The 25,558-nt window shown below is 38.6% G+C and overlaps 1 protein-coding gene and 4 pseudogenes across 20 annotated transcripts; 2 read left to right on the top strand and 3 right to left on the bottom strand.

Moving 5' to 3' along the window:
• Positions 1-182: 182 nt before the first annotated feature.
• On the top strand, positions 183-2,380 carry LOC110758585 (ribonucleoside-diphosphate reductase small chain A-like; annotated as a pseudogene). The gene is made up of 7 exons (XR_015833731.1): positions 183-213; positions 356-512; positions 703-751; positions 860-986; positions 1,572-1,637; positions 1,779-1,895; positions 2,046-2,380. The product of XR_015833731.1 is annotated as a ribonucleoside-diphosphate reductase small chain A-like (transcript).
• Positions 2,381-5,347: 2,967 nt separating this feature from the next.
• Positions 5,348-9,303, bottom strand: LOC110758592 (sugar transporter ERD6-like 7). 14 transcript variants are annotated; one of them, XM_088247967.1, is made up of 11 exons: positions 8,832-9,302; positions 8,604-8,732; positions 8,343-8,386; positions 8,201-8,263; positions 8,050-8,109; positions 7,913-7,966; positions 7,743-7,802; positions 7,544-7,658; positions 6,883-7,426; positions 5,848-6,805; positions 5,348-5,732 (listed from the first exon to the last, which is right to left on the bottom strand). In XM_088247967.1, the coding sequence occupies exons 2-9, from the start codon at positions 8,641-8,643 to the stop codon at positions 7,335-7,337; spliced, it is 528 nt and encodes a 175-aa protein (XP_088104093.1). In that variant the 5' UTR covers positions 8,644-8,732; positions 8,832-9,302; the 3' UTR covers positions 5,348-5,732; positions 5,848-6,805; positions 6,883-7,334. The 14 variants fall into 14 exon arrangements, with proteins under 14 accessions (XP_088104093.1, XP_088104092.1, XP_088104091.1 ...); XM_088247966.1 differs by having other exon boundaries at positions 8,481-8,630; XM_088247965.1 differs by lacking the exon at positions 8,604-8,732 and adding an exon at positions 8,481-8,565.
• A 122-nt stretch (positions 9,304-9,425) lies between these two features.
• Positions 9,426-14,309, top strand: LOC110758584 (protein STABILIZED1 pseudogene; annotated as a pseudogene). 4 transcript variants are annotated; one of them, XR_015833501.1, is made up of 3 exons: positions 9,426-11,147; positions 13,394-13,682; positions 14,124-14,309. The product of XR_015833501.1 is annotated as a protein STABILIZED1 pseudogene, transcript variant X2 (transcript). The 4 variants fall into 4 exon arrangements; XR_015833503.1 differs by lacking the exon at positions 13,394-13,682 and having other exon boundaries at positions 14,130-14,309; XR_015833500.1 differs by lacking the exon at positions 13,394-13,682.
• A 1,882-nt stretch (positions 14,310-16,191) lies between these two features.
• Positions 16,192-20,303, bottom strand: LOC110758597 (wall-associated receptor kinase-like 8; annotated as a pseudogene).
• Positions 20,304-20,904: 601 nt separating this feature from the next.
• Positions 20,905-22,682, bottom strand: LOC110758561 (ER lumen protein-retaining receptor-like; annotated as a pseudogene). Its single transcript, XR_015833730.1, has 6 exons — positions 22,562-22,682; positions 22,144-22,409; positions 21,829-21,944; positions 21,567-21,640; positions 21,403-21,466; positions 20,905-21,119 (listed from the first exon to the last, which is right to left on the bottom strand). The product of XR_015833730.1 is annotated as an ER lumen protein-retaining receptor-like (transcript).
• Positions 22,683-25,558: the final 2,876 nt, after the last annotated feature.

Raw genomic sequence — 25,558 nt, 5'->3', positions numbered from 1 at the left:
CCCTTTTTCACCTCTTTTCTGAAAGCCAACTTCTCCCAACTCCTCTTCTCTCTCTCGCGCAGCTCTCTCACAGTTCTCTCTTCCCTTCTCAGCACTTTCTCTCTCCATCGACCACCACCACTCTCTTTCTCCCTGTGTCACGAAAACCTAAGAAGCACTCTCTCTTTCTCTCTCTGCAGTCGATGTTAGGGTTTGTTGAGGGGGTTCTTGGAGGTGAAAGACAGGGTTTCTTCGTTAAATGCTCTCTCCCTTCAACAATCTCTCAGCTCCCTCTCTTTTCATGTCTTCAATCGACGTCTTTCTCTTCTCCCCTGCTCCTTCAGGGCATCACAAAATCCTAATTCTTGACTTACAGCTGAGGAGGTTGATCTCTCCCAGGATGTACAGCAGATGCTGTGTCCGACTCCGAAAAGCACTTTGTAAGTCATGCCCTGGCATTTTTTGCCGCATCTGATGGAATTGTTTTGGAGAATTTGGCTGCAAGATTTCTAAACGATGTTCAGATTCCAGAGGTGATTTGTCTGCTATGAATATGTTCTTTATATGAAGAAGAGTGTTTAAAGTTCCCAAAACATGTTCCCTCTCTCCTATTTCAACCCATAATTTTTGAACTGTTGATGATTTACCACATAATTAGACTAAAATCCATTTTTATTTTCTCTTAGTTGACCAACTAACACTAAGGCTTTTCGTTCTTCTTAGGCTCGGGCATTCTATGGATTTCAACTTGCAATGGAGAATATTCATTCTGGTAGAGCTTTAAACATGGTTTCTGTTATTTCCTCTATTTATAATGTATGGAGCCACCTGCCTAAGGGGTCATCTTTTTTCTCCTTTTGAAAATACGGGCTATCATCAGAGATGTACAGCTTGCTTTTGGAGACAAATATCAAGGATTCAAGGGAGAAACATAGATTGTTCAACGAAATTGAAAGCATTCCTTGTGTCTCTTGGAAGGCTAAATGGGCTTTGGATTGGATACACAGGTACATGTACATTCGTCTTTTGCATTCCTGGTATAAGCAAAGATGGTACATCTTTGGGTTTGAAGTGCTTTGTAATTTCTAAATGAAGGAGATTATATTTCTTGTGTGGTTGGACTTGTTTGTCTTGAGTTGTGTAGGAGGGCCGTTTCTATGAAACGGAAATCACATATGCAGTAATTTGAACTTTCTCTTGTGTGATATCATATGTTGTGTCTGTAGGTTGAATGTGTGCATATAGGAGTGGCAAAAATTATTCAACCTGCAATTTTTGAATATAACACTTGGTCTTTCTAAAGAGGAGGTTTTGCGCATGGGAAGAGAGGAGGGATGGGTGGCGGGGGGACGTCTTTAAAAATTATATCTAATTGGGAATTTATATATTTAACTAAATTTTTCTGCTGTATCAATCACATTAGATTTGAACTTAGTAACACTTGCTGCATACTACAACTTTAAAAGTTGTCGTTCGTAAGCCCAGCTGATCGTGGTCATCAAGCTTCATTTTCAGTTCGTGCATATTCTCTATTTGATTAGAAGCAAGGAACCTGTTGCCTAAAACAATTTCTTATTCTGCATGATGTGCAGTTCCAATTCATATGCAGAGAGACTTGTTGCTTTTGCATGTGTTGAAGGAATCTTCTTCTCCGGAAGGTAGCGTGCACTCACACTCTTTTTCTTTCTTGATTTTTTATTTATATGTTAAGGATTTTTGTCATGATGAGGTTTGGTACAACCTTCTTTTGTTTTCTTCACCTTTTTCCCTTTTGTTTATTGTTCATTTGTAGTTCACAGCTTCTGTGCCATATTCTGGTTTAAAAAGATGGTGCTAATGCCAGGTTTGACATTCTCGAATGACCTTATTTCCATAGATGAGGGCCTCCACTGTGATTTTGCTTGTCTTCTGTACAGGTAATTCATGTTTTTTTTAATAGGGAATTTGTTGCCGGAATCCTTGATCTATTACTTTTAGTCCCCGCAGGATCAGGGAATTCAAGAAATTTGATAGAATAATTTCAATAACCAAATGACAGATGCTTCTTTTGTTGCTATTGACTATAGTTTGTTACGGAAGCAATTACCTTGGCAAAAAGTTCATGGCATTGTACATGAAGCTGTCGAGATTGAGACCGAGTTTCTTAGTGAGGCCCACCCATGTGCATTGATTGGCATGAACTCAGATCTTATGAGCCAGTACATAAAATGTGTTGTTGATCGACTCTTGGTATATCTCTGATGATTTGTTCCTTTTTTTTTTTCTTTTTTTTTTCTTCTTTCTTTCTTTCTTTCTTTCTTTCTTTAATTCCTAGAGAAATAGGGGACTTGTGTTTAATTGTTATAGTTTTTCCTAGTGTTACATATCAATATGAATGTAATAGAATATACTTTACCTTCCAGGTTGCTTTAGGGTAGAGGAAGTACAAAATAACCTTATTTATATGATAATGAATAATGATCTAGCATTTTCCTTTACAAAATAACCTTATACAATCAAGTGTTTTCTTTTACAAAATATCTTTATAAGTTCGTTCACAAGACAGACTTGAAAAAATAGATGATAAGAAACAAATATAAGTGCAATAATCAGGCAATACCACAACACTACAATGGCAATACGATGACAATACAAATGCAATAGGGGAGCAATACAATGGCAATACAACAACTCCACATTCCCACTATAATTTCATTCGACATTCCCACTATATATTCATAATCTACAACATATTACAAAAAGGATGCGATGTCCTTAATGGAATCACATTTTACGCTCCTATATTGTCAAAATACCCTCGAGCAAGGAACGGTAGAGAGACTTCTGTAAAAGTTGAACTTGAAGGTGGATTAGTTACTGGCCAAAGGCTTCTTAGGAAATTATTTTCCTTTTGCTTCTTTTGGTTAACATTATCATGATATTTTGACAGAAAAGATGAAGTGAGCCATATTTTGTAAATAATGCATGTTTTAGTTTAAGGGTTGAAACAAAAAACAGCTTAATTTGGTCCGTGATTAGTGATTCCATTAAGGATGTCACATCCTTTTTATAAATCAAACTCATAGTTGCCTCCCTTGCAACAAATTATATTAATTAAGAAAATCAACCCAAAATCCAAGCTCCACTCCATTGTAATGTGATCGGTGCATATTTACATATTATTTTGTACCCTTTTAACTTATGATTTGGTTATGTTTTTGAGTTAAACTTGTGCTTTTAATAAGTTTTGTGTTTGTTTCAGTGTTATAAGCTTGAGACTCACTAATTGCATTTTGGAGACAAATTAGCTCAAAACGGTGTTTGCAGATCAGTCAACTTCACGGATTGGACTGTACTTGCTCAAGAAGAACCAGATGATGAGCCATACATCATTGGAAAGATACGGAAGTCTAGTTTCTGTAGAATTTTACGGTTCATGATTCCGAGTCTTCTAGAGAAAGTTATACATGTTTTGGCAACTTAAGGTCAAATTCGGCAGCATCTGCGTTACTGGGCCAAAAATCACATTTGAAGGGCTTTCCGATTTTTCCTTGAGCTGGGCTGCATATGCTTGGAAAGATAAGACAAAGAGCTTCAAGATCCATATTTTTCCAGATTTTTCAGATTGGAGCCACAAGCCCAAAACGAGCCCACAAGCTGGCTGCAATGCATTGTCATGCATGACATATGCATGATGAAGTGTTGTTGATTGTGGGAAAGTTTGGTGAAGCATATTCAATACCTATTTTTGAGTGGAATTTTGCAGCAGCCAAATGAATTAATTGAAGTTGAAGTGGGGGTGCAACACTAAGCCTAAAGACAAGAAGAATTATTTTCAAATGCAATTGTGTGTTAGGTTAAGTTGGTGAATTAAGTGTAGTGTGTTAGGTGAAGTTAGTGTGTTTAGATAATTCAATTGTATAATTCAGATTTTCAACTTCCTTAGGCCTATAAATAGTGAGGTTTCCTAAGCTTGAAAACACACCCCAAGGGGGGGGAGCTCTCAAACACTTCTCTAGAGCTCCCTTCCCTTCTCTCCCTCAAATTCTCTTAGTTTCTCTTTGTAGTTTTCAATTGTTGTAATGAAATCTTTTGTGCCGAAATTTTCTTTAAGTTTTTCTTAGTTCCACTTTACTTTTCATTATGTAAATTCTTTTCTTTAGTTTCAAGTTTGATTAGTTTCCAAGTTTCAATTATGGTTCATGTTCTTATTCATTATGCTTATAAGTTAATATGCTAGTTTGAATGATTGATCACCATTTAGGCTTGCATGTTAGCTATCTTGGTTTGAATTAAGAGTATACACCATGCTTTAATTCGAATTGAACTATGAATAGGAAGAGTATGTATGGACATTCGACAACAGGGATTAGATACATGCTTGGTTGTTTAAATTGTTCTTCTATGCTTAATGGGTTCCTAATGCTTAATTTTAGGTTAGACAACAAATGATCAAATTAGGGAATTAGGAACACAAGGTTATGACCAAACACCATGGCTTAATCATACTTGAGCTAGAATCAATCCGATAATCTAATTGAACTTGGGAACTTATCTGCTTGAGTTAGTTATTTCTTTCTTCCTTGTTTTATTTATTTCCTTGCTTTTTTTTCATTTCTGTTTTGTGTAGGGAAAATGAATTGGATCATTCAATCACCAATCCTCGTGGGATCGACCTCGCACTTACATACGCTATACTACCGAACGGCTCGTGCACTTGTGAGTATCACAAGTTGAGGATGCAGCTGAATCCATTTTGGTGCAGCTGTATCTACGCAACATAATGTCATGTAGATTATGAAGGGGTAATAGACATGCAATACAAAATCAATACTAAAGCAATAAACAAGTAATAAAGTAGCAATAAACAAGTAATAAAGTAGCAATAGACAAGCAATACGAAAGCAATAAAAATACAATAAACAAGTACCTTATGAATGTCTTTGTAGTTAGAGCATCCACAGTGGGGGGGTGTATGTTAAATATACACCCCGAGTCACCGGAATGGTCTCCAATGGTGAGATGTAAATGGATGTAAATATACATCACCACCATGGGGATGTAAAATAAAATGTATATTTACATCCATTTTTACATCCTTTGCAGGCGGGACCCACCTGAGAAAAGAGAAGAAAAATGAAGAAAAGTCAACATAAAAGGTTGGGACCCACGGCTACACCCCCGAATTTACACCCCCTACTAGAGCAAAAAACATATTTACACCCCCCGGAGGTGTAAAGGGGATGTAAAAGTGGCTTTACACTCCCGAATTTACACCCCCCACTGTGGATGCTCTTAGTTTTCTAGATTATACAATGTTCTAATTGTTGAACTATTACAATATTTAGTTGCTATATAAAATAAATAGTACATAAAAAATCAATACCCATGTCCGAAAATTTCATCTCATTATAATAATGACCTAAAAAACAATATCAAGTAAATTACAAAAATGTCATAAAAATACGGGTCCACAAAAAGAATACACGTTGTCTTAGATGTCTTTACTAATTATTGGGACCTAATAATAACAAGCATCGTCAATGATGTGTACAATCTGCTGCAAGGTTGCTTAGCATTTCAATAATAGAAGCTTTGCTTTTGTCTTCAGAAGGTAGGTCAAACAACTCATTGGCTACACTCATTACATTATGCACAAAATTGTCCCCAACGCCAGTGTATGACTTGCACATCAGTGCCTACACAAACCAGCTAAAACACATTGTGTAACTGTTAACCGAGTTGGGTGCGGCTTTTTTTTTTCCTTCTGCAATCTGAAGAGAAAAAGAGACAGAAAAAGAAATTGTCAAGACAAAACTGCAGCAAGAAACAGAAAGTGATTATATCAAAAATTTCCCCTCACATTTTTCCTGGGAATGATATACATACCCTGTGAAATTGGAGACATTCTTGACACTGAAAATGAAGTTACATTCCACATTTACACCCAACCACACCAACCAATGCAGTAAACCATGACAGTCAAGAAATTTCATCCAAGCATACGCCTTCAGCATATAATCTTATCCAATGGAGATCCGACAAAGGCAGTAATCTTCAAATGCGGACTGATGCCACTAACGTGGGAGTAACTGAGACAACTGGCTATTGAGTTGAAATCATAGAGATCCCCAAAGGATCGCAACTCTCCAAGAGCTAATCCAGCGTGAGGGAAAAGTAGAGTCAGAGATACATAGGCATAACCAGTGATACTTAGAGTACATTATGAACGCAAGAGAACTCAGATAAATCACCATTATAATTGTCCTTCATAGATTAGGTCTAACTCTATCTCAAAACCTTAACATGTTGGTGGCAGGTGGTTTGAGCTCCAACCACTTCGTGAAATTAACCAAAATAAAAACCATTCTCCAAAATTGATGCTTTCTCTTCCGAAATTAGAAAACTAACCATATTGCTAAAGACGATTTTATCTTTTTCTGCATGAGTAAACAGTGCGGATTGAGATGACAGAGATGAAGGTATAATGATCTTCCTCTATTCAAAAAATAACAATAATATCTGTTTTTGCAGGTGTGATTTTTATTTTGTGTCATTTGAGCATAGAATCCTTCAGGATTTGAGTAGAGTTCTGATAATTCCTTGTGATGTTCTGAGACCACAATTGAACTTCATAACTTAACCCAAAATTTTCATAGAAGTGAAAGACACATACCCTGACAGTGACATAACCAGCTGGTATCAGACCAATTATGGTTGCCAAGAAGAAAATATGATAGGGTGCATCCACTATTGGTGGAGCAAGATTAATAAACGTGTTTGGCAAGGTTGGAGTCAATCGTAGAAACAACATGTAGTTCAAAAGTCCCTCTCTTCTTTTAGCCACCTGGAAGAAAAAATAAATGACTTACTCCTATTTTTGAAGTTAGTATCAATGAGAGATATGGAGACATTTGAATTTACCTGGTTTTGGAAAAACTGCAGCTTGTCAGGCTAAAGAGAGAAGACAATGGGCCTCCCTATCAACTTTGACAAGAAATAAGAAGAAGATGCACTAGCAGTGGCATTGAAAACCACCAAAGCTACACCTTTGAAAACCCCAAAAAGGGAACCAGTAAACAAGGACATGAATACAGTACCAGGGGCAAAAACAAAAGCAAAATAAATAAACCAATCAATGCCAAACAGTCATTGCAACAAATGAAAAGGAAGTAGGGGCAATGTTTTTGTGGGGTAAACAGTAGCAGTACAATATTTTTGTGGTTTGGAAGCCTCTCTCAAGATTCCATCAACCAATGTGCTGCACTGTGCTGTCAAAATTTTCAACGACAACGAATGACCACAAAAAATGCTCTTCATTTGTTTTCTTTTTTAATTCTTCCTTCACTTCTCTATTCATTAATGTCTCCTTGGATTTATTCCAGGGTTTTCCCTTTTGTTTCCGGTACCATCAAGATCACGAACAATATAGCCAGAGCATTGATGGCTGCATACAGAATGAAGGTACCTGAAAATAGAGACATGTAATGAGTTATTACCATGTATAATCAGATTTGCTTTATAAATTAACTCTACTAAATATTACTCTCTAGTTTTTATAATAAGAAAAGGAAAAGGTATTTACCATAGGAGCTCCAACTCATAAGAAAGTTGAAAGTGTAGGAACACAACCATGCACCAAGCCAGTTCGCTAAAGTTGCAAAGCTTCGAGCCTGCCCTTTAATATTTATAGGGAATATCTGCAGCAGATGGAAATTTATTCAGATCGGTGACATGATCGATTACGGACGGTTAGATGACTAAATGTTGCAAATTTTATATACCTCAGACATCACAATCCAAGGAACTGCTCCCATTCCTAATGAGAAGGATCCTATATATATCTGAATCCAGAAACAAATTGTTAAAGAAATATAAGAGAAAAAATGGAAACTCAATGTTAAAAGAGAACGATCTGCGTGGATAATATATTTCGACAAGGCTCATCAGTTACTAGTATGCTAGTTACAGCAAGTATGGGAGTTGCCGTGAGTGCCAATTCATGAACCTGGTTCACAAAGAGCTTTTCGTCATGTTATGTTGGATAAACCTAAACAGAGAGACGTTAGGGTGTCACTGATTGAGGATTACCTTTAGGAAGAATGAAATGGCAGTCAGGAGAGAGCCAAGTACCAACCATGACGTAGACACCTAGAATAAATTGGAAAAAGTTAAACCTTCTGAATGTGAATAGCAACTTATCTCAGCGAATTCTCAGAACAAAAACTGTGCACCTATTTACCAAAATTAGAGGCTTTCGTCCGGCTTTATCCATTACAGATGCAGCAACGCCAGTAACCACAACCTGTAATGTAAAACAGAACCGCATCAAGATGCTTTAGTGGAAAAAAATTAAAAGATCTGTCACAGTAGAGATTTAGAACCTGAAGAATAGCGTAAGTTAAAGTTCCAACGCTGGAACAAAATCCTGAAGTATATACAGAAAGGTACATTAAAGTTGGTAGATACTGAAAACATAGATTGTAGTAGTGCAAGAATGCCAAGCTATTCTTTCTTTCTACCCGCTTGTTCAAAGATATTGCTGACATAGAAACAGACCCCATTGATTCCCCCCAATTGTTGAAAGACCATCAACCCAACCGCAATCTGATCAAACAAAGATTAATAGCAAAGAAGGGTCTAACCTAGATGACAAATAGCAAATTGAGGCACTTCTTCGTCCATAGAGCAGAATCAATCAGACCAATAGAAGTTTCATCCAAGCATGAAGTAATTCACAGTTAAAATACAGAAATTTCCAATCTCTCTAATTACTAAACTTCACAAAATCAGTCACAGGTTAGTGAAATTATCCTTTTCAAATGAAAAGGATACAAAAACACAAACTAGTCAATAACAAATACAAAACCCACCTTAGAATCACTCGTTTTGCGCAGAGGACCGAATTGGAAATCCCAGAAACACCTAACGAAAAGCACGAGTTTTGTCTGTGAGAGGATTGAGAATGAGGAGGAAGTATGTGAAAAAAGTCGAAACCGAAACCAAGAATTAGGGTTTTTGAGGCCCTAAAGGAGCAGAGGTGAAGAGAAAGACGTCGATTGAAGACATGAAAAGAGAGGGAACTGAGACATTGTTGAAGGGAGAGAGCATTTAACGAAGAAATGCTCTCTTTCACCTTCAAGAACCCCCTCAACAAACCCTGACTTTGACTGCAGAGAGAGAACGAGAGAGTGCTGCTTAGGTTTTCGCGACAGAGGGAGAAAGAGAGTGGTGGTGGTCGATGGAGAGAGAGCGCCGAGAGAGGAAGAGAGAACCGTGAGAGACAGCTGAGACAGAGAGAAGTCAGAAGTGTTAGGTCGCCAATCAATGGCCAATAACTCCACAATAGATATGTTTTTATACGGAGGGCACTTAGGTAATTTCACGTCCCAATGTGATAATATCTGGATACAATTTGTAACGTGATCATTTCAGAATACAATTTGTTAAAAGTGATTAAAATAAAATAGAAGTCGGAAAGGAAAAGAAAGAATTCCTTTTCAGAAAAGGAGAAACACCAGTTGAGAGCCGCCTATAAATACACAATATATACGAGAAGAAAAAACAGAGACACAAGAAGCACACACGCAAAAGTCAATTTTCCTAATTCGGTCGTCGGTGGTTTTTTAAAGAGAACGAGATAAAGATAGAGACGGTGGCTTTGTCATTGAAATTCATACTCCGATTTTGTTTCAGGTCAGGGTAATCGATCTTACTGGTAGTATGGAGGAGGTAAAAAGGGATGCGATAAAGAACGGTAGACGGTTGATGAAGAGTGTGACGGAGAGGAACCCTAAGCAGCCACTTTGTTGGATTGCATATGCGAGGTTGGAGGAGGACGCTGGGGAAATGGAGGCAGCGAGGCAATTGATTCAGAAAGGATGTGAGGAGTGCCCAAATAGTGTGGATGTGTGGTTGGAGGCGTGTAGGATTGCGATTGCAATTGCGAATGCGAGGAGCAGCCCCAATTCCAATGAAGCAGGTAAGGCTGTGATTGCCCATGGATTGAAGTTGATACCCAATTCGGTGAAGTTGTGGATGCAGGCTGCAAATTTGGAGCATGATGACTCGAATAAGAGCAGGGTTTTGATTAGAGGATTGCAACACATTCCTGATTCCGTTCTGCTGCGGAAGGCGGTGGTTGAGCTCACCACTGCCGCGAAATCGAATGAGGAGGAGGAGGAGGAGGAGGAGGAGAATGCAAATGCAAATGCAAATGCAAGGCAGAGCATGAACTTGTCTTGTGAACCTGAGAGAGCTAGAATGATTCTTGCCGAAGCCCGAGAAAGCGGGGGAGGCACAGAGAGAGTATGGATGAAATCAGCAATTGTTGAGAGAGGATTAGGGAATGTTGAAGAGGAGAGGAAATTGCTTGATGAAGGGTTGAAGAAATTTCCTTCGTTCTTTAAATTGTGGTTGATGCTTGGACAGCTAGAGGAACGGCTTGATCGTTTGGAAAAAGCCAAGGAGGCTTATGACTTGGGGCTGAAGCACTGCCCCAATTCTATACCGCTCTGGCTTTCTCTTGCTAATCTTGAAGAGAATTTGAATGGGGTGACTAGTGCTCGTGCAGTCCTCACACTAGCCAGGAACAAAAATCCTCACAACCCTCAACTGTGGCTTGCTGCAACTCGAACTGAATTGAGGCATGGTAATAACAAGGAAGCTGATATTTTGATGGCGAGGGCTCTGCACGAGTGTCCCAATAGTGGTATCTTGTGGGCAGCATATATTGAGAGTATGGTACCCCTACCCCCTTCTCAATGGATGGCCAAGATTATGGATGCCCTCAGGAAATGTGATTACGATCCCCATGTCATTGCTGCTGTGGCCAAGTTATTCTGGCATCGCAATAAGGCTAAGAGAGCTAGGACTTGGCTCGACAGGGCCGTCACAATTGCCCCAGATATTGGGGATTTCTGGGCTTTGTACTTCAAATTTGAACTTCAGCATGGGACTGATGAGAACCAGAAGGATGTTTTGCGAAGATGCATTGCTTCACAACCAAAGCATGGTGAAAAATGGCAACCTATTTCCAAGGCCCTGCACAACTCTCACCAACCAACTGAAGCTATCTTGCATCAAGTGGTGGCTGTACTCGGCAAGGAAGAGAGCTCGCAGCAGGCAAGGCAGGCGCCCCAAACTGATAGACTCTAGTCGTCCGTTCTCCTGGCTTCTCCTTTTTCCAGGTTATATTTCTTCTAAAATGTTCTCCAAAGTTGGACCTTTACCAGTAGTTTCACTTGAGGGCATACTATTTATATGTTACTCTATTTACTCATGAGCTTTTCTCAATTTCATTTTTTATTGCCAATTGCCTTTGGATGGTTCGGTGATGAGGCTTGGCTTGACTTAATAATTACTTGTTGTTCCTATATATATATATATATATATATATATATATATATGTCATTTTATACATATTCAATTTTGAGCTGGGTGTTATTATGTGTTTTCCTTTATCTCTTTGTATTTCCGATACTCCCCCGTCTATATTCGTTCCCCTTTTGATATCGTAATCTCTATCTAATTCCTTCCTCATGCCTGTGCTTTTCAACTCTGAGAGGAAACTTGAATTCCTCGCCGGAGATTAGCTGAAGCAGGTAGTCTGAGACATCACAGTAAGAGGGTAGGATTTTGGAAAATCATTGTTGTCCATAGGCAGCATTCCTTACACTAATGCAAGACGCAATGGAAAGGTCAGTTGTTTTCAATACAAATCTAGCCATCTCTAGCTCCTCGGCTGTGAAAATTGTTGTGCCTCCTCTCCATGTGAAGCAATTTGCTACTCTAACAATAACCCTCCATTTTTCTGGAAGAACTTGGATTTTAGCTTAATAAACTTATGCTTCTTCACACTGAAATAAATTCTGGAGATCACAAACAAAGACATGAGAAACAAGAGCCGAGACCTGCAAGGTTACATTTCATTAAATGTAAATGTTGAAGGGAACATAGCACTTATCAATTATATTCTAGAGCAGAGGACTTACTTACCTAGGGTGAGCTGTGCAGGGCCCGGAAAGACTTTGATATGTTGTGGGATGTAACCTCCTCAGCCACTTCTCCTTTTTCCTGTGGTAATTATATTCCTGGGTTATCTTTGAAATTTCATAATGATGAGTGTCAAAAGATAGATAGATAGACTGACTTTCATAATATGTCCGATAGATAGATAGATAGATAGATAGATATACGATTGTGTGTCAAGAGAACCTTTACCAATTTTGATTTTTATATGGTATTCCAGTTTTGTACTTGTGTGGATTCTGGGAGTACTTGGATTGGATATAGTTTAGGCAAATAGAGACAATTCTTTTGTAGGAATATAAATTAGAATTGTGGAAACTTGATGAGCACGTCCTGCCCTGTCGTGTGCTGCTGATATCTCCTACCATCAACATAGGAAAGATCAGCCTGTACCTGGTTGACCCATGATAAACCACAAAGTTATGTTTCCTAGAATCCCTGCCTCAAGCACAACAGACTCATTAATGGCTTTGGGAGTGTAAGAATTGCAACAGCCACTACCACCAGAAGACCACCTATGATGATGAGTCATAGTGGTCATCATGTTACATACCTTAACCCATTCACTGTGCACCTTAGTTGACCCTCTCATAAAACCAAAGTAGTCACTCACAACAACTCATGTGTATGAGTAAGACTGTGAACTTGTTTGCAGTGTCAGAGATTGTCTCATAGTACTCAAATTTGTTGCAGCAATATGAGGAGCTGTAGCCAGTAGGACTAAAGTACAACAACATTAATAATATTCTTCCTATTTTAATGGTATTGCAGCTATAAGCAACTGAGTTATTTACGTGTACCTAGGATGGAGAAAGCTGCCCCACCTCAATAATATTACTTTTTCCTGAGAATGACTTTGGCGGGATATAGGAGCTGATGCAGTTTATTAACCAATACACTCCCATGGAACATTATCCTTTCCCAATACCAAATGGGGTAGGGTGCTGTGAGATTCCAGCACATTCTTTTTGGCAGGGGGACTTGGAGTTGTTGACTTCGGATAGTGCTGCCAACAAAAACTATGAAGCTAAGGTCAACCAAGAGAGTTTGTGGAAGAGATGGCCTAGTATGAGATGCAACATCCTTTCCATTTTATCCTTCCTTCCTTCAACATATAAGTGAAATTTTGGTTTAGAGGGCTCAATGATGTATTGAAGAAAAGGATTTACGTCTGCTCCTTCCGTGTTTCTTCCTTTCACGCGGCATTGAATCGCAACTCTAGTTTTCTTATTGCGAGGTCAAGGGTTAGGCTCAGTATATGACCAAATGCACTTGCTCCCTCCTTGTTTCTTCCTTGAAGCAGTCACTTAGAAGAACATATGGTCTACTATTAAATGCTTAATTTCATATTTTTTCAACACCGTTTTACATATATGCATGTCTTGATTTTTTGTTAATGCCTCAGGAGAAATTGGAACATACCCAAGAAGGAAAACGTAGTTTCCAGTTAAGTTATCAATGTTTCTTGACCTTTGCAGTAATAGGTAAGGTTGCTACAGCTTCAAGATATATCGAAATATATCGAAAATGCCCACAGAACCTATTACAATAGATCAAAGCTTCAATCAGATGTGATTAAAAAGTAACAGCATCTTACAGACTGACGTGAGTAAAAAAAACTGGCTGCAAGCTTCCTTTCCAAACAACTGGCAGTCCAAGAAGACGTTCCTTTGCTTAACTTCAGAATTAATCAGGTTATAATGAATTATGCTGATCATGTGATGTCAATTACTTTTTGATCATGGGGGTTTGGTTTATACACTGCCATCTGGATCGGCATATGTCATGGGGCATGGACGTGATGTTCATTGTGAAAAATGGAAAGGGTCTAGGAGCCCAAATTTTACTTCCGCCACCAGGAATGCCTCCAGGCTAATTGCTACAAAGCTCTGGCTGTATGTTCACGGCAATACATTGGGGCATGCAGTCCTTCCTTGCCTACCATTTTATGTCGATGAAATCAATATTGTATGTTTGGACATATGAGATAATCCATGATATGATATGCACCCTTTCTGAGCGCCATATACATTTGTGTTGTCATTTTAAGTTGGTTGAGGTTGCATTCGTAATTCATCTAATTTTATGATATGATTCTTTTGTTTAATAAATAATTATATTATACTTGAATTCAGTTGCAGTGAATTTGCCGAAGGACAGAGAACCTCTTTGCCACACACATTTGTTTCTTGAGGAAGATTCATAAGCTTGTTTCATTCGTATTTCAATCGTTTCACAAATGTATTTGAAATACAACATTTTTGTAACCTAATATTAGCACTTAATTTATAATTCAAGGATAAATTATGTAGTTGTTTGATTATGGTGGAATTCGAATGGGTATTTTGTCTGTAAAATCATCTATTCCTCAATAAATTTGGTTTAGCTTTTATAATAAAGTGTGGGTTAGGTCATTGCCAATCAGAAATGGGCAAAAAAGTGGTTTAGGGCTTGAGTATGTTCTAAAGTTGTATGTTTAAACGGATAACTACCTCAAAAGGACAGCCTTAACCTTCACTCAATTACATTTTAAAGTAAACACAGAGAATAATTTCATGCAATTACCATTTTAACGGGTACAACTAAGAGTCTAGGACTATCACCTCCTTATCATTAGTCCATGCATCTTATATGTGGAGATACGTTCATGAGTTGTACCTTAGATGCCATCATTCCCGCTCGACAACATACCATTTCCTTCCTTGCTTACATGTTTAACCAATCTATCAGATTGTATTCCATGCTTCACTGCAAGTACCTCCGCCCAATTGCACCAAGAAGACGTTTTGTCATTTCTTTCTCGCTGAAACGATATCATGATTGTCCACCACATTGCCATCTTAGCAAATAGACATCAATCGACCCCATTCCCAAATTTCAGTTTCTCATACACCTTCATGATGTCCATTTTAACACTTGGATTAACATTTGAGTGCTTTGCATTCAAATGGATATCATAAAGTTGTGGGAGAAATCGAAATATGGAAATGGGTTTATTGGATGTACAACTATTGATGTGGAATTCGAATGGCGTCAGATGATGTCAATCTGCATTGGTGGGAAGGTGGTGGATAATGATGATATTGTTGGTGCAATTGGGGCGGAGATCCTTGCAATAAAAGGATGGAATACATGTTGGAAGCAGAAGAGCAGGGAAGTATTGCACTCTGATAGATTGGTTAAACGTGCATGACCAACAAGGTGGAAATGGTATGCTGTCGATGGAATAAGAATTCATGCATTTCAACTCGGGTGCAGCATCACATTAGGAAGAACAAAACGGGGGGAAATATCTCAAGGTAGTTACCACACATCCTTTCCATTACCCTGTTTGTCTCTGTTTCGTTGCATTTGCCGCACATGTGAACAAAGAATCATCCCACAAGATCACCAGCCTCACAACTCAAGATAACCTTTCACTTTTCATCTGTGGTAGGGCTCTTGACAAGTTGCATAACATTGGGTTTATGGAGCATGGCAGTTATAATAAATTGAAAGGAAGTGTCCCTCTGCTAGTCATGTTTGTGTCCTGGCAATATAATTTATGAATCTCAGTCACCTTTTCTTTGCTTGTTCTTATTGTGATGCTATTCGGGCTAGACTTTTGGGTAAGTGTGGCATTCACTGGTTGAGGCAACCTTGGCCAAATTTTATTGTTTGGGCTTCTTAACAATGGAAGGGAGGGAGATCCTCTGTCTACTATTGTCAAGAAGCTTCGCCTTTCCAGGTATTGCTGTTAGTGACAGAAACGTTCCTCCACTACCAGGTACTGGAATGTTTCAACTCTAACAAGCCTCCTCTCATGGTTCTTAAGTCTGTCACCACCATTCACCACTGTGAGAAGTAGGCTTTGCTCTGTTTCTTTTGATCCTGCCTCTTCCAACCTTGCTGTGGCTGCTGAGTAGAGATTGCCTTGGCTCTTGGTATGGTTCAACTTCATAGTGAAAATTGAAAGGGTCTAGCAGCCCATATTTTACCGCCACCACCAGGAATGCCACCATGCTAATTACTTGCTATAGAGCTTGCGCTGGCTGTATATTCATGGGAATAAATAAGGGCAGCATGTAGTCATAAAAATTTACCTGGCCTTGTATGATTTGTTCCAAAGAATTGAGTGTTATTTATTAGCTAGACCTGCAACTGTCTAAGAAATCAAATATTTTCAAATACTGGTCCCTATGGGTTAAACTATCAGAATACTTTGTCCGAAAGAAAGCTCCCAACCACATAAGCTTATGGATAATTAAAAACAACACCTAATTTGAGAAGCAAACCATGTACAACAAAGGAAGAAAATAAGGGGAAAAACTCAAAGTAGCTGTCGCACATCCTTTCTATAGCCCTGTTTGTCTCTGTTCTGCATTTGCCTAACATGCCAACAAAGAACCATCTCACAAGATCATCAGCCTCCCGGCATGCAACGATTCTGACTTTTACGCACGGTTTGGATCCACACTGGGTACAGCTCTAGAAAACCTTTCACTTTCAGTGTCATGGCTGTCAACTTTAACTCTAGGATACGTGTTGGATAGCCTATGTAGCTCCCTGGCCACTTGTTCCATTGTTGGCCTTTCTGCTCTACTCAACTTGAGGCAGCTCTTAGCAAGGTCCGCAACTGCTCTGACTTGTTCTCTGCTTCCCTCATTTACAAGTTGTGGCCCAACATTCTGAAAGAGGCCACATTTTTCTGCAGACAAAAGGAAATAGGGCATTATAACTCTTTGATTTTCTGGTCTATCAAAGGATACGGGCATCTCCCCAGTTAAAAGTTCTAACAAGACGACTCCAAAGCTATAAACGTCGCTCTTGTCTGTCAGCTGGCCTGTATGGAGATACTCCGGATCTAGATAACCAAGTGTCCCTTGAACCAATGTGCTTATCTGGGATTCAGTACTAGGGACCAACCTTGAAGGTCCAAAACCGGAGATTTTGGCCATGAAACAATCAGTTAAAAGTATGTTGGAAGACTTGACATTTCCATGAATGATCATTTGTTTTGATGAGTCTGCCGCAGAATGAAGATACGCAAGAGCAACTGCAGATTCCGTGAACAGTGCCGTGAACAGTGCCGTGAACAGTGCCGTGAACAGTGATGACCGGTCGTTTTTGGGCAGATTCGTTTCTCTGTTTTTCAGTTTCGACCTCTGTCCAGTGTTTTGCCTATAACTTTCTAACCGTACGTCGAAAATTCACGTTCTTTATACGGTTGGATTCAGAACAGAAAATGCAAGAACACAGCGCGGACCAAAAGTCCAATACAATTACAGAAACAAATAAAATTCAGTAACAAAGACACATAACGTGTCGAACACACAACTCACACACACATTGGGGGGGGTTTGATTTGGTTCAAGTGACCTATTTCTATTGCATGAAAGTAAATGGATTTTGAATTTAAATGTGAATGGCAAAGATGAAATATCAAATTGTGAAATTAAAATGTAACAAACACTAGGGTTTCGGAATCCACCCTAAACAATTCTACCAATGTTCATGGATACTCAAGTGATGAACTCTAAACGTATTGATGAAAATGTTCGCAATCAAGACCATGGGTCGTGGCTCAAGACGCATTGATTCTCTCTAATATACGTAAAGTGCATGGTTCGTGCTACAATACTTGTGCCCTCCCCATAACCGAACCTAGGTATGGTTCGTACTTCGATTCAATTACAAGGAGAACCCATTAAGTTCAAAGAGAATATGAACATCACAAGAATCCTAATAGCATGGTGTTTACAATAGGTATTCAAGAAACCAATTCACATGGATGATTCTTACTTCATCCATTTATTGCTTAGGACAACATGAAGATACACATAATCCCAACAATCTCAAGAAGCATGCTTTCAAAGGTGATCAATCAAAGAAGAACATACATCAAGGATAGATTAATTTGGTGAATTGGAATTCATCAACAATATCTAGAAATTCATACACTCAAGCATCAAAACAATAAGGTAATCATGTTTAGGGCTTCAACCTAAGCCCTAGCTATGGAGTTTAGTTCCTCATAATCATTTCAAACACAAATTCGAAATAAAACTAGAAAGAAGTTACAGATTTTGTGAACATGGGAGCTTAAGGTCTTCAATGGTGGAAATCTCTTCCACTTCTTGCTTTGTTGCCCTTGTCTTCCTCCTTGAGCTCCCTAGCTCCAAGCTTCATCTCCAGCTCCAAAATCTCTGCCAATTCTGGAATAATAGAATGAATGATACGTTGCTTAGCTGCTGCCCTTCCAATCTGCCCAAAGTCAATTGATTCCTCTCTATGCTCCTCTCTTTCCTCCTTTCATCATGGCACACTTTTGCCTTTGTTTTCTTGTCTCCTCTCATGATGAAGTTTTGTCCTCACAAATATACTCTCAGAAAATTCCACTTAACTAAAGTAAATTATTGTTACCAAATGGCATGGTAACAAGTAGAAGTAAGATCACACTAAGTGGAGGTGAAAACTGGCCAAGTCAGATTTCCAGAGCTGTGGTAACATGCTGGATTGGTTGGATAGGCAATACTTATCCAATGGAGCTCAGATTTGGATATGTTGTAGTCAACATCCATTGGAACAAGTTTCATGAAGATCTTCACCTCATCCGAGCACCGGAGCATGCTGATCCGAGGCCAAGAAGTTGACCTACGAAAATGAACAAAAACAGAATTTATCACTAATAATGCACTTTTAGCTCATTTTCATTATAACCAAGGTAAAACCTATTAAAACACAAAAAAGAAGTAAAAAGCTATAAAATGTCAAGAACTAACTCAAAATAAGAGGTGAATAACATGAAAAATCATGTGTAAAAATGAACCGAACAAGCAGCCCAAGAACTTCACCACATTTTGATGGTTTACTTTAGTAAGAGTGAGAATTTCACTTATAAAACGCTCAATTTGGCCCTCCGCCACTACTTTTTCTGGCGATAGTCCTTTTTGAGATGTTCCAGTTCCACTGTCTCTGAACCAAAAATGTGAGTCTTCTTATAACAGTCAGCAGTCATATCTAGTTCCTCGGCTGTTAAAATTGTTGTGCCTCCATGTAAAGCAATTTGCTGCTCTAACAATAACCCTCCATTTCTCTGGAAGAATTTGGATTTTAGCTTAATAAACTTATGCTTCTTCACACTGAAATAAATTCCAGATATCACAAATGAAAGACATGCGAAACAAAAGCCGAGACCTGCAAGGTTACATTTTAATTCAATGTTAAAGGGAGCATAGCACTTGTCAATTTGTACACTAGAGCAGAGGACTTGCTTACCTAGAGTGTGCTTTGCCGAGCATGGAAAGACTTTGATATGTTGTGGGATGTAACCTCGAGCACGTCTGCTTTCCTGCGGTAATTATATTTCCGGGTCATAGTCTGGAATGTGTCCAATAGATGTGTGTCCGAAGAACCTATGCCAATTTTCATGAGGTATTCCAGTTTCGTACGTGTGTGGATTCTGGGAGTAGTTGGATATAGTTTAGGAGAACTAGAGACTTCTCAGGAATAGGATGATGGAAACATGATGAGCGCATCTTGTCGTGTGCTGTTCATGTCTCCTACCATCAACATAGGAAAGATGAGCCTGAACCTGGTTCGTTTGCTGCAGCTACTCATATGATAAACCAGAAACTAATGTTTCCCATACTCTCTGTCTCTGCCTCAGACACAAGAGACTTATTAATGGCTTTGGGAGTGGAAGAATTGCAACAGCCACTACTACCAGAAGACCACCTATGATGAGTCGAAGTGTTCATCATGTTGCATACCTTGTCACATCCGCTGAGCACCTTAGTTGACCCTCCCATAAAACCAAAGTAGTCACAACCCTTGTGTATTACTGTGAACTTGTTTGCAGAGTCGGAGATTGCGTACCGGGTGCCAGTCAAGTTCACAGTCTCAGCGATTGTGTTTTGTGTGCTGCCAGTACTCAAGTCCACTGCAGCAACATGATGAGAAGTAGAACTAGAGTACAACAACATTAATATTGCTCCCATTTTAATGGTGTTGCAGCTATAAGCAACTGAGTTATTTACTCGTACCTGGGATGGAGAAAGTTGTCCCACCTCAATAATATTACTTCTTCCCAAGAATGATTTTAGTGGGATATAGAAACTGCTGCAGTTTACTGTGTCAAACCAATACTCGTCCATGGAACATGATCCTCCTTTCCCAATGTCAAATTGGTAGGAAGCTGTGAGATTCTCACATTCTTTTTGGCGACCAGGCTTGGAGTTGTTGGCTTCTGATAATGCTGCCAACAAAAACAATGAAGCTAAGGTAAACCAAGAGAGTTTCAGCATATTCTTACTCTCTCTCTCTCTCTCTCTCAAGTTTCAAGTCTCAAGTGTCAGCTCCTAAGTGAAATTGTGGTTTTATACAAGTTTACAGGGCTCAATGATGTATTGAAGAAAAGGACTTGCATGCGCTCCTTCCGCGTTTCTTCCTTTCACGCGGCATTGAATCTCAACTCTAGTTATTTTATTCGGAGGTCAAGGGTTAGGCTCGGTATACATATGACCAAATACATTTGCTCCCTCCTTGTTTCTTCCTTGAAACTGAGGTATATAATAATAATAATATATTATTCAGAGTTTTGTCGCTTAATTAGAAGAATATATCGTGTACTAAATGCTTAACTCTATATATTTCAACATGGTTATGTGTCTTGATTTATACACCTTATATAAATTGATATACTTTAAAATTGGGAACCAAAGAGAATTCCAGATTTTTGATGATCAAGAGGAGCTAGCGTGCAAATTCAAGTGAAGGGCTTGTGACGATGAAGGCGGCAAGGCACATATTGTAAACAAATCAAAGGGTTAAACACATAAAATGTAAGTGCGGGTGATTGGTTGGTAGATAATTAACCATTTCTTTTATTATAATCCTGTTTTCCTTTTTTTATTTTCCTCCAGATTGATTCCAAAACAAGTATGATAGATGATGCAGATGCATTAGATAGTCCTGGAAAATGTTGCAGCACTATACAAATTACAATATTAATGCATGTAGCGAGAAAATCCCATGACAAGGATGGTTCTACATCCTCAAGTATGTATCCATTGCTTTTGTGTTAGTGGAAATTACACATCCAGAATGATCCATTTCAAGCAGGAAGCTTAAGCTCCTCGTGTTTCTTCCAGCTGAATAAAAATCAGAGTAGCTTGTTGTTAGTAGGAAATAGCAGCACTCAAAGTTCATTATCAAAATTGGTTTCACGTATTGGTGCCATTTTCAAGCAGCAAACAATCATGTTCCTAGAAGCTAGATCAGATATGCTGGTTTTTAACAATGCGCATGGAAACAAGTTTGCAAAGCCCTTGCTAGGTATTCCAACATGTTTCTGGCTTCCACGCACACACGGAAATGAAACAAACTATTCTTAGGGGAACAATTAAAGACAAAAGAGTAGAATAATGAAGTTACCTCTTAATATAGTAGTAGAAAAAGTCAGCATAAAGAGCAGTCTGAACAAGGCCTGAAACCAAAGCTGTTTTGGGCATTTGACAACAAGTTATAATTCGTTGCATCACTTTTTAGCTAAAATGGGATACAAGAGTATCAAGTGCAAGCTATAAAAGAGAACTTACGTATCCAGAGAACTCTGTGAAGCTCTGTGAAGAAACGATAAATCCAATTGAGAAGATATAGGGCTCGGTAAGCACTGCACAGAGACACAGTTACCAAACAAATATAACACCACAGATAATAAATTTAATCCGAAAAGCATAAACAAGGTAGTAGAAGTGAATCTATGATCCTTACTAGTTGTAATCAAGTTGCATTGCAGATAAGAAAGTGGATATTACAAAAGCAAATTCATTTTTATGCCTCATGGGAATTGGAACATACCCAAGAAGGAAAACGTAGTTTCCAGTTAAGTTATCAATGTTTCTTGACCTTTGCAGTAAAACCAATTGTGGTAAGATTGCTACGGCTTCAAGATATATTGAAAATGCCCACAGAACCTATTACAACAGAATAGATCAAAGCTTCTATCAGATGTGAGTAAAAAGTAACAGCATCATACAAACTGATGGGGGTTAAAAAAAGAAAACTGGATGCAAGCTTTCTTTCCAAACAACTGGCAGTGGAAGGTGATTCATTTAAAGGCATAATAAGCTGATCAATAAGGGCATAAGAAAGAGGAGGATAAATGCCTCGTACCTCAATTACTGTAAAAGAACGCGGAATCAGAAGAGCCAGCCCCAAGCATAAAAGGATGAGATACTAATGTCTGAAAGTATCTTGATCTTTGTTGTAGGTTTCCTTCACTACTTTATGGTACCTCATGTGCCAGACCGTGGCAAGAGAAGTTCCAATAAAGATGAGCTTCCCTAAAGTGTTATACAAGGAGTGATACTTGATAACCAAGTCAATGTATCGAGTAAGAAAGACCAACCCGTAGAGTTCTTGAGTTTTGAATGAAATTCCTGGTTAAATGCAATAGTTGAACAAGTTTTCAACTCTGAATTTGGGGAATTGAGTCAAAATAATTCAACAAAAACGACCATTCTTTATTTTCAGATGCATATGAGAATAAGGGCATATCTCTGCATACTTCAAGAATATGAAATCTGCAAACCTAGCAAGGAATTTACAAAACAAAAAACCCAAAAGCTTTCTTCTACAGATCCTGCAGAATCAGCTCCAAACTTTACAGAAGCCAAAACCGAAGGAAAGCATGGACACGGGGCCATCAGCATCTTCGGATGGCAAAGGAAAGAATGTCAAATCTTCGTCCTCATCTGTTTCAGATTGTGGACGTCATGTGGAGCTTGAAGAGATTGATTCTTAGGCATAACTTAATGTATATTATTAAGACGCAATGTGTTATATGTGGATACAAGGGATGAGAAAAATAGGTAGGGATAATAACTGGAGTTTGAGCGATATTGTATAAGTTACTCTTTCTTCTTTTCTTCTTTTTTCTATGTGAACATTAACAATGCTAAAATTTGATTATGCAAAGCGATGCACTGATTCAACTGGGGAGGCCCTGTGCCTGTCTAATTTCTAATCTAAACAGAGCAGACGGAGGAACATCTTTCTAGTGAGTCAGTGACAAACCAATGACCGTTGAATGCAACTGTGTTAGGAAATAGGTGTGTTCTAAAACACTGAAAAAGGAACCGTAAATCAGACTAATATATAGTTCCCGTATATATGTCATATGTGTGACGGTCACTGTTCGGTTCATTTTTACACATGATTTTTCATGTTATTCACCCACTATTTTGAGTTAGTTCTTGATATTTTATAGCTTTTTACTTCCTTTTTTGTGTTTTCTTAGATTTTTCCTTGGTTGGAATGAAAATGAGCTAAAAGTGCATTATTGGTTATAAATTCTGTTTTTGTTCATTTTCGTAGGTCAACTTCTTGGCCTGGGATCAACATGCTCTGGTGCTCGGATGAGGTCATGATCTTCATGAGACTTGTTCCAATGGATGTTAACTACAACATATCCAAATTTGAGCTCCATTGGACAAGTATTGCCTATCCATCCAATCCAACATGTTACCACAGCTCTGGAAATCCGGAATTGTCCAGCTTTTACCTCCATTGTGTCACTTGATTCTTCTTGTTACCACAACACTTGGTAACAAGAATTCACCTTAGTAAAAGAGATATTTTCTGAGGGATAGAGCATATTTTCTAGGACAAAGCTTCATAATGGCAAGGGGACAATGGGCAAAAGCTTTAGAGAAAGAATAAGTTTTATATTAAAAGTGAGCAGGAAAGAAGGGGCAGAAGTCAAAAGGGATTGCAATCAGATTTGGGGTATCATTTAGTTTTGGAAGAAAGGGAGAGGGCTGGTACGTAGAAACTTTGAGCAGATTTTGGGGAGAGCTGGAAGGAAGGAGAACAAGGTGCAGCCAAGCAAAGTGGAGAAGAAAGCTTCCACCATTGAAGACTTCAAGCTTTCATCATTTCCAAATCTGTAAACTCTTTCTAGTTAAATTTCGAATTTGTGTTTGAAATGATTATGAGGAACTAAACTCCATAGCTAGGGCTTAGGTTGAAGCCCTAAACATGAATACCTTATTGTTTTGATGCTTGAGTGTATGAATTTCTAGATATTGTTGATGAATTCCAATTCACCAAATTAATCTATCCTTGATGTATGTTCTTCTTTGATTGATCACCTTTGAAAGCATGCTTCTTGAGATTGTTGGGATTATATGTATCTTCATGTTATCCTAAGCAATAAATGGATGAAGTAAGAATCATCCATGTGAATTGGTTTCTTGAATACCTAATGTAAACACCATGCTATTAGGGTTCTTGTGATGTTCATATTCTCTTTGAACTTAATGGGTTTTTCTTGTAATTGAATCAAAGTACTAAGCACACCTAGATTCGATTATAGGGAAGGCACAAGTATTGTAGCACTCGTACTGCACTTTACGTACATTAGAGAGAATCAATGCGTCTTGAGCCACTCGTACTGGTCTTGATTGCGAACATCTTCATCAACACGTTTAGAGTTCATCACTTGAGTATTCATGAACTTGGGTAGAATTGTTTAGGGTGGATTCCGAAACCCTAGTGTTTGTTACATCTTGATTTCACTCTTTGATAATCCATCTCTGCCATTCTCATTTAAATTTCAAAGTCCATTTACTTTCATGCAATAGAAATAGGTCACTTCAAACAAATCAAACCCCCCCCCCCCAATGTGTGTGTGAGTTGCGTGTTTGACACGTTATGTGTCTTTGTTACTAAATTTTATCTATTTCCGTAATTGTTTTGGACTTTTGGTCCTCTTTGTGTTCTTCCATTTTCTGTGCTGAATCCAACCGTATAAAGAACGTGAATTTTGGACATACGGTTGGAAAGTTATAGGCAAAACACTGGACAGAGGTCGAAACTGGAAAAACAGAGAAAACGACTCTGCCCAAGAACGACCGGTCGCTAGTGTCTCATGATCGGTTCATAATTGTATATCATTTTGTACCCTTCTAGCTTATGATTTGGTTATGTTTTTGAGTTAAACTTGTGCTTTTAATCCTTTTTGTGTTTATCTTTCAGTTCATTGAGCTTTAGGTAATAATGATGGCTTTAGAGAGCATAATTCATGCAATTCAAGCATGTTAAGGCCTAATTTGGATGAATGGATGAAGAGCTTAAAGACAAACTCATTTTGGCTACAGCCCATTGCCAGTCCAGTTTCGTAGGTCATATTGCAAGCTTTGTTTCAACAACCTACATAGCTCGAATGAGGCCACATTCTTCATGAAAGTTGTTCCCATTGGTGTATACTATAACATATCCAAACTTCAGCCCCATTAAATAAATCTGGAGTCCGTTACCTAGCAAACACATAACCATGCTCAGGATGGATCTTATCAGCGCGGAAAATGAGTTAGCAATTTGTTTCGGCCTTAACTTCTTCCTCCGATCTTGGATTGGCCCAAATAACATATGGCTGGAAAGAAGACATTCTGAACTTCAATTTCGAGTGCTTAAAGTCCTAATTTGATTAAGAGAAGCCCAAGTTGTAAGCCCTTGAAGTTGCTGGTCATGCTGACCTCAGCATGTGCTGGTTGGATGCTTGGTCATGGTGAGCTAGGTATGAGCT

The sequence above is a fragment of the Prunus avium genome, chromosome 2, assembly GCF_965620075.1.
Source record: "Prunus avium chromosome 2, drPruAviu1.hap1.1, whole genome shotgun sequence".
NCBI classification, from domain to species: domain Eukaryota; kingdom Viridiplantae; phylum Streptophyta; class Magnoliopsida; order Rosales; family Rosaceae; genus Prunus; species Prunus avium.
The sequence above is the reverse complement of the archived record's forward strand: the minus strand, read 5'-3'. Positions and strand labels throughout refer to the sequence as shown.

Excerpts from the sequence above, each read along its gene's own strand:
- LOC110758592 (XM_088247960.1), bottom strand. The coding sequence starts at position 8,522 with ATGGGGTCTGTTTCTATGTCAGCAATATCTTTGAACAAGCGGGTAGAA. Across the intron at positions 8,264-8,342 it reads TAACTTACGCTATTCTTCAG|GTTGTGGTTACTGGCGTTGC; the intron begins GTTCTAAATCTC and ends TTTACATTACAG. Across the intron at positions 7,967-8,049 it reads CCATTTCATTCTTCCTAAAG|GTTCATGAATTGGCACTCAC; the intron begins GTAATCCTCAAT and ends TTTGTGAACCAG.